Raw genomic sequence first — 7,337 nt, 5'->3', positions numbered from 1 at the left:
AAAACTTTCAATACTTACTATTTCGTGAAACTTATCACAAATAGAAGACATTTGTTCTGCTTAGGAAGCTCAAGTAACAGAACAACATAACCCACCAAAACTGAGGATTACAACGTGCCTACCGTTAACGACGAGGGATACGGTCCTGTTGACGGTGAGCGCCCTGTTGGATGCCTCGCAGGTGTAGTTGCCGGAGTCCCTCATCGACACGGCCTTCAGCGTGAGCACCGATGAGTCTTCGAGGCTCTGCAGAGAGACCGAGGCGCCGCGCGCCACGGTGCGCCCGCCTCGCGTCCAGCGCAGAGCGATGGGTGGGTCTCCCTGCACCACGCTGCAGAGCATCTTCACGTTCATGCCCTCGTTCGCCGTCAGCACGTCCGGGAGCATCTGGCTGTCGATGACCGGTGGCACTGCGCCAGATTCCACGTAGCATCGGTACACGATACTGCGGCGCTCGTCGCTGCGTTCCTTTTCCACCGAGACATTAACCCTAGCGTAGAAGATTTGCACAAAAAGCCGTAATGCCAGTGGTGAAACTCCGTGCTTAAAGTTTCTCACCAAGGTAGCCCAGCTTTCCCGGACATCACCAGCTACTGTCATCTGTCGGCATCCAGCAGTGAACACCACGTATCTTGTGAACCAAAAGTATACCGTGAACCGAAAGTAAGGACCAGGGTGGTATGATTGAAGAACGCATTGCTAGTGATGGTCGACTTTTCGCATGCGCTGGAAGAACTCACTTGCAAAATAATTACGGCATTCGCGCTGATTAGTTCAGATGGCGATAGACAATTCATGGAGTCTTGGAGATACTGCAAACTCCCACGGTTATTTCAAATGATGAGCACTACCAAGCTCTTGCTGGCCGCGACAAAAACTAAAATCGTATCAGATTGCACTGGTGTGGAGAAACTGAGATTCACGGCTCAGTGGCGGTAGTTTGCGTGTAGTTCAGTAGTGTATGCAACAGGGCAGAAAACTGAGCTAGTTGGTATACGTTCATTATGAAAAATCCAGGCGCTAACAAACAACGACACAGAAGGGACACATCGCTTACTCGCAACTACAAGAATTTTTATTCCGAGGCTTCTGTATATACAACAAAAACCAAAACAAACCCAGACTAATCGCACGCCACATGCCGACCAATGCGCAGGAAAAGATACACGGTTTTATCGCTATTTCAAAAGCTTATCTCTGCACAAGACGAGCCAACTGAAGGGTCACTAACACATGTATGCCTCGTTTCTGCGATATGATAGGCTTCAACTATTTCCCACGTAACACGATCTCGGTTACGAAAAAGAACACATATTTTGGAAAAAAGGGGAAAACATTTATTTCTTCTTGTGCTTGCTGCTATCACGGCAATGAAGAACCATATTGTTTTAATGTGTTACCTTTTTCCAAATCTCCGACATGCTTCATCAGCCGCACATTCAAACATCGACCACTTTGCCCTATATACACTTTTCCGGATGACATGGGGATTTTGTACACTGTGGCCACTTTGCACGCGACGTACAGTGATATATGTCTGACAGCACATCCTCCTTTTCTTTTCTTTGCTCCTCGCTCTACCTTAATTTGAATCGCAGGGCATAAAGTTGACAGCTTTTTGGGAGCCGAAAACATGACACGAATGCCATACCTGCCAGTGACTTTCTTAATCCCGTGTGAAAGTCGATGCACATACGGTACTACCACAGGTTTGCTGTGTTCTTTTTGGTCGTTTCTTCTCTGGCCCTTTACCTGGCGAATAACCTTCTCGCTGGCTCTGCCGATCATGTGACCTGGATATCCGCTGTTAATCAGTCTTTCCACCTGATAATCGACACTTTCCTTGATGCGATGGTGGCAACAGTTTGATGCAGCTGGCTTTAAACTTTAAAGATGACTTTAAAGCTGACTTTAAAGCGCTGTGTCCCTTCTGTGTCGTTGTTTGTTAGCACCTGGAGTTTTCATAATGTCAGAAGTGTATGCCTGTTTTGGAACTGAGCAAGGCACGTGACGCACGCTTTCATTGAGCGCTTTGCTGAGACACGTAGTCAAACGTTGAACTCTGCGCTGACATCGCCAACTCAGTACATCCTATGCTGAGTTCGGTACTGGGAAGATGAAGTAGCATGACGTTCGACCCCTGCTGCCCTTGTAGGCTTCCTCTATCTAGACCTCTACAGGAATGGTGAGCAGAAAAGCTTTGGTACGAAAACGGTACGAATTGGCTATTGCTTGCTTGTTCGTTACGTGATATTAGCTTCTACACTCGTTTGAAGCTACAATTTTAAAGCAGCCCCGACATCAGGTGAAGTCGACAGGGGCATGTGTTTGCCTGAATTTAAACCGGTCTCAGTGCTGAAGCAAGGTTTTCTTTGATGCAAGGTTTATTCGATTTCCTTTCGACTTGTCAAATATCTGGTCACAAACTCCCTCCTCTCATTTTGACCGCAGCATTGCTCGTACTGTAGAAAATGTACGCTTGTACTGGGCGATAACAATGCATCATCTCTGCCCTACATTCCATTACCCCCCCCCCCCCCCCCCCACCATTCTCCACCTTTCGTATCCATGTTTTCTCCTTTCAGTTTACTACGATGCGACTGTTGCACTGCAGATCTTCTCGGCTTTGGAAAGTTCACAGTTGTCCGTCAGCAGGAGCTTGCAAACGCTTCATGGAAAAGCTCTCAATTTATTCAAATCTGCCCTCTGATTTTCGGCAGGGGATTCACCAATGGATTAAGGGCAGAGCGTCAAACTCGCATTTCAGGAGTACTAGCTTCAGGTCCCCTAACCGTCGGGAACTTCACAGATTTTATAATTGCTCAGTCGTCACTCTCCATTGTCCTCAACTTTTTAACAACGCGGGAAAAATCTACCCGTCACCCATTTATTCAGACCAGGCCTGGGGCGTGAAAGCCTCCAGGCGCCTCTCTGGGTCTTAGTCACAAGCTGAGGCGCTCCCGTTGCCTTATTTTTCACAGCAGTATCGTTGCCATAAGAAATGCGAGCGTCTGTCCTAGAGCCATCCTCCATCTACAGTGTTCCCATAAAACACCGGTCCTGTCCTTCTATATTGACGTTATCTGGCTGCTCCACAGTTTAATATTCAAGCAAAAAAGCCAAACAGAGCAGCCTCGCACGAGGAGAGAGTGCCAGGCGCACGCAGCGCGCATCCCTTAAGAACCGTGCATGCTTACCCATCCAAGCCAGGCGACCGAGATCGTTCAGTATTCCGGTGTGGGCCGGCCTTTAAACGATGGGGGAAATGGGGGCTTAATGCCTCCGAATCGGCGGCGGCTAGGTCCCAAGCGCCAGAAGTGCTTTAAGGGGGTTGGCCCCCTAGGGGGAAGGAGCCGTTTTGCCGCCACGCTTCCCCGTGGACTTACAAACCTTCTCCCTCACCCTCTTCGCCACCGTCACCCCTATGCCGTGTGAGCCGCAGATTTCGAAGCTCCTTCGGTCCCGAGACGTGAAGATGTTGCCTCACCCCTCCAAGAACGTGGAGAATTACTTCTGGTCCCGAAAGAAACGGGCTTCACCTAAACTCTTCCCCATTTCTGCCCTCCCTCCCGTTTCCGTTTCTCTCCTTTTTTTTTTCATTCTTCCCCCGTTTCAAGAGTGCCTCTTCTTTCCAAGTTAGGATCGGTTTCGAAGTCACGTTCCCGTACGTGCGCGTGCTTTCCAACGAGTCCCGAGCGGGATCCCGAGAAGCCGGTGTGATTTGCTCCGAAACTGCTTCGGCAGCTGCCGGACAAGGGAGTCGCCGTTTCGCTCTGTTTGCTCGAGCTGGATTCTAAGCGGTCGAGTCGAGGAGGTCAAAGTTGGTTAAAGACAGAGCACTAACAGGGGCCTTGGAGTGGTCCTTATTCATGGGTTGACTTTCTCCAAAGCCCTTGGGAAACAAAGTTGCGAACGCCTTCAGGGCACTACTCGAGTAGATGTGTTTTTGTTTCCGGCTTGGGTATAAAGTGGAATTATCAGCTAATTAAAGGCGGATTACTTTGAATAAGAGAGTAATAAGGATAAATGGGAGGCTAGAACGTATCCTAACCAACGCATTTGCGTTAGAAAATATCTCCTTTCTTTGCTTTGCGCGGACAAGAGAGAAAGGATGAACAACAGGCCACCTTAGACCGCAGGTTTGGATAGGAAACATTTATCTCTTCCTTTAGTTTTACGTACGATGCAAATTTATTCATCAGCTGAGACTTTCAAATAATAAGCGCTGGCACCAATTGTGTATCTCTATGAGCTTCTGCTGAAGGAGAAGGGCTTATGAGCAGGTAGAATTCACGTTAAGAAACTCTGGTGTATATTACCGTAGAAGTGAATAACTCCAGAAACAAGTAATCATGATACACTGGGTATCATAGGTATCAGGATAGCAAATATTCTGCGCGAATTATCAACACGAAGCATTACTTTGAGTATATGTGAGGTAAATTTCGATCGGCAATTCTTTTTTATGATCACGAAAATGTTGCTTTCATAGGTTACCTGGGTGACTGTACTCAAAATGACGAGATGCAATTCGTAGGCTAGAAACGCAAATCTAAACGCCTGCTTCTGTCACGTGTTCAAAAGAAAAAAAATACGTTTCCACGTTCACGTTAACGCATCTGCATTTGCTAACCCCACATCTGTTACTTTATCCTTCGTATACCACCGACTCAGCATCCTCTGCCCGAGAAAATTAAAACACCCGCGTCAAATGAAATACAGATGCCTGCATCCATTCCATCTCCTTTAGTAAATGAGCCCAATTTTTGTCTGAGGACTAGAACGGAAACAAGAAAAAAAGAATAAAAGGGAGCAATACCAAAAAAGGGGGAGGGCACCCTTTGAAATTGCGTGGAATGAATAATTTACGGAGCCGCACCGAGCTGCTGCGGAATTTATCTCGCGCGCCAGCAGTCATTCGTCTCACTTTTCTCTTTTTTATCCCGTTCCCTTGGATAGGGCGCAGGAAGGAAGTATTAAAAGAGAAATACAAAAAAAGGGAAACGAGATCCCTAAAACGAAGGTCCTCCCAACGGCACATCCGCCGAGCCGCGTTGCAAGGATAGACCACATGCGGTTTTTCTGGCTTAGAAAAGGGCATTTCCTCTTCCCCTCTCTACTTTTCCTTCTTTTTCTTTCTCTCTCTCTCTTTCTCCACTAGGCTGGGCAGTAATTACCTCGGACCCTGACGAAGGTGTTGCCGCGAGCGGTGAGGTTCCCGTTTCGGGCCAGGCACGAGTATTCTCCCTCATCAGAGGCCCGCTGCACGTTGTGCACGCTGAGGGAGCTCTGCGCTATCTGCTGCCGGTGGTTGGTCGGCAGCTGGGCGTCGCCTGCGAGAAGGTGAGCTGCCGCTGTAAAGAACAAGCTGGCGTGCAGGTGGCGGAGAGTAGCGCACTGACGAGAGCCGAGGCCTCGGAACAAACGACACCTGCGCTTAATGATTGGCGTTAATAAGCGATGAACGTGTACCCAACTGGCTTTCGACTCGTACTTGTCCTGGTAGTGCAAATCGTTTTTCTCGCTGAAATAGGCTCAGCAACTACCGCAACTTGGACAGCCCCAAATGGTGGCGCATTAAAATACACATAATGCTTAGCTTCACAAGCAGTGCTAGGCTCCCTGATGTGAGACGAAACCTTAGTTTTTATTGAGATAAAATAAAATCTTTGCTAAGCTGTGCGCAAATTTCGGCCAGCACATTTTTTGATGGTAGGCGGCTAAGAATGATTGGACTTGAGCTGGAAAAAAGTAGTTATCTCTCTGTCTCAAAAGACAGTCAGTCTATTAATAGTCCCTTGAAGAATAATTTGAGCAAAGCCTGCATGAGACTCTTTGCTTCAGGCTTATGCAATATATTTTTTTCTATTTTTCTTTGAGAAAAGCTCAGACAGTGCACAAGAGTTCTAAAAAAGAACCAGCCAATGCTTGTGGGGGCGAGTTAGACTTATGTATGACCTCTACCTTGCGTACCTTTGAACCAGACAACGCCCTGTATGGGATAGCCGGCCACGGGACAGACCACCCTGAGGGTCGTGCCAGCAACCACGGAGACGTTGCCCATAGGCCGGATGACCGGCGGTCCGTGCACGTTGACGCGTGCTCCGTGGCTGGCCTCACCGACGGCGTTGGCGGCGGCGCAGGCGTACAGGCCGCCGTCCTCAACGCGCAACTCGGTCACGTTCACGAAGCTCACGACCACAGAGTCGGCTGTGACGAAGTCGCCCACGCGAAAGCGATGGAAGTCCGGCACCGGGGCGTCATCCAGAGTCCAGGTCACTTGTGGAAGAGGGTTCCCGGCCGCCGAACAGCGCAGAGACACCGAAGCACCCGGCTGCAGAGTCTGCTCGTCGAACACCGAGGTCAGGAACGGTGCCACGTCTAGAAATTGGAGGCACACTCACGTTCTCCTCTGAAAATATTTACTTCTTGTGTCTCAAAACACCACATAATATTTCTGTCCTTAAATCAGAGAATAAGAATTTTGTTGTCGTGGCGACATAATGTTGTGTAGCAGTGTTGAGGCGGTGTCCGCGCTACAGAACTGATTCGGCTGGGAGTAAAGTTATCTAGTTAATGACAGAATCAGTCCTATATTGAGGACCGTAAAATACTACAAAATATGTCTTTTTAAGACTATGTTTTATTTTCCATGCGTGGTTCAACATCTCGAAGCTTCTCGCAGGCTACAAGAGACGCCGTATAATGCAGGGCTCGGGATTAATTTTGCCGTCCTCGGATTCTTCAAAATGCTGCATTGACTACGCCTTACAAATAGGAGTTTTTCGCATTCCGCCTCCTTTGAAATGAGGCTACTGTTTACGACATATCTTAGTTGCAGGTAATTTTACCTGGTAACCTGAGGTTAGTGTTTCTAGTACATTATGCTGTGAAGTCACTGCCCCTTGCTGCTGAAAACTGTGCAACGGGTGACAGCTAAGCGCTGCAAGTGGCAGCGTATCCTGAGCAGACTCAACACTGGAGAGAAGCCATCGTGCTTGACTGAACCAATCTTTCCATGTGCTCCTCAGACTGCAGAGTAGCCACATTAGACGAATACGGTCGTCAGTATACGAGCTTATACGAGCTGAACAGCCGAAATTTGCAACGCGGCGTATACCATTTTCTTATGTGGAGTTAGGCTATAGGAATGAGGAACACTTTTTTGGTTTTGTGTTGCACAAAGAAAGCAGTCTAGGGAATCTGTTTTGAGCCAAGAATTTAGTTTCTTACAGCACCGGTGTATCTCACCAGCTAATAGTGAACGGTGTTAAAGAGATGAACACATTATTTGCAATTTCTTACTTTGGCGATACAATACAGACAACTTGCTCACT

The 7,337-nt window shown here is 48.0% G+C and overlaps 1 protein-coding gene across 3 annotated transcripts in view; it reads right to left on the bottom strand.

Moving 5' to 3' along the window:
- Positions 1 to 7,337, bottom strand: part of LOC144128633 (cell adhesion molecule Dscam1-like) — a 292,609-nt gene that overhangs the window by 61,794 nt on the left and 223,478 nt on the right. For all 3 annotated transcript variants that reach the window (XR_013313811.1, XR_013313810.1, XM_077662174.1), the window contains 3 exons: positions 5,974 to 6,381; positions 5,178 to 5,333; positions 123 to 410 (listed from right to left, as the gene is read on the bottom strand). Coding sequence is in view for 1 of the 3 variants with exons in the window: in XM_077662174.1 (XP_077518300.1) it covers positions 123 to 410; positions 5,178 to 5,333; positions 5,974 to 6,381 (852 nt within the window). In the remaining 2 variants the exon portion in view is untranslated. The remainder of the gene's footprint in view (positions 1 to 122; positions 411 to 5,177; positions 5,334 to 5,973; positions 6,382 to 7,337) is intronic.

The sequence above is a fragment of the Amblyomma americanum genome, chromosome 4 (assembly GCF_052857255.1).
Source record: "Amblyomma americanum isolate KBUSLIRL-KWMA chromosome 4, ASM5285725v1, whole genome shotgun sequence".
Classification (NCBI taxonomy): Eukaryota; Metazoa; Arthropoda; class Arachnida; order Ixodida; family Ixodidae; genus Amblyomma; species Amblyomma americanum.
Note: the sequence above shows the minus strand (reverse complement) of the source record. Positions and strands in the feature narration are given on the sequence as shown.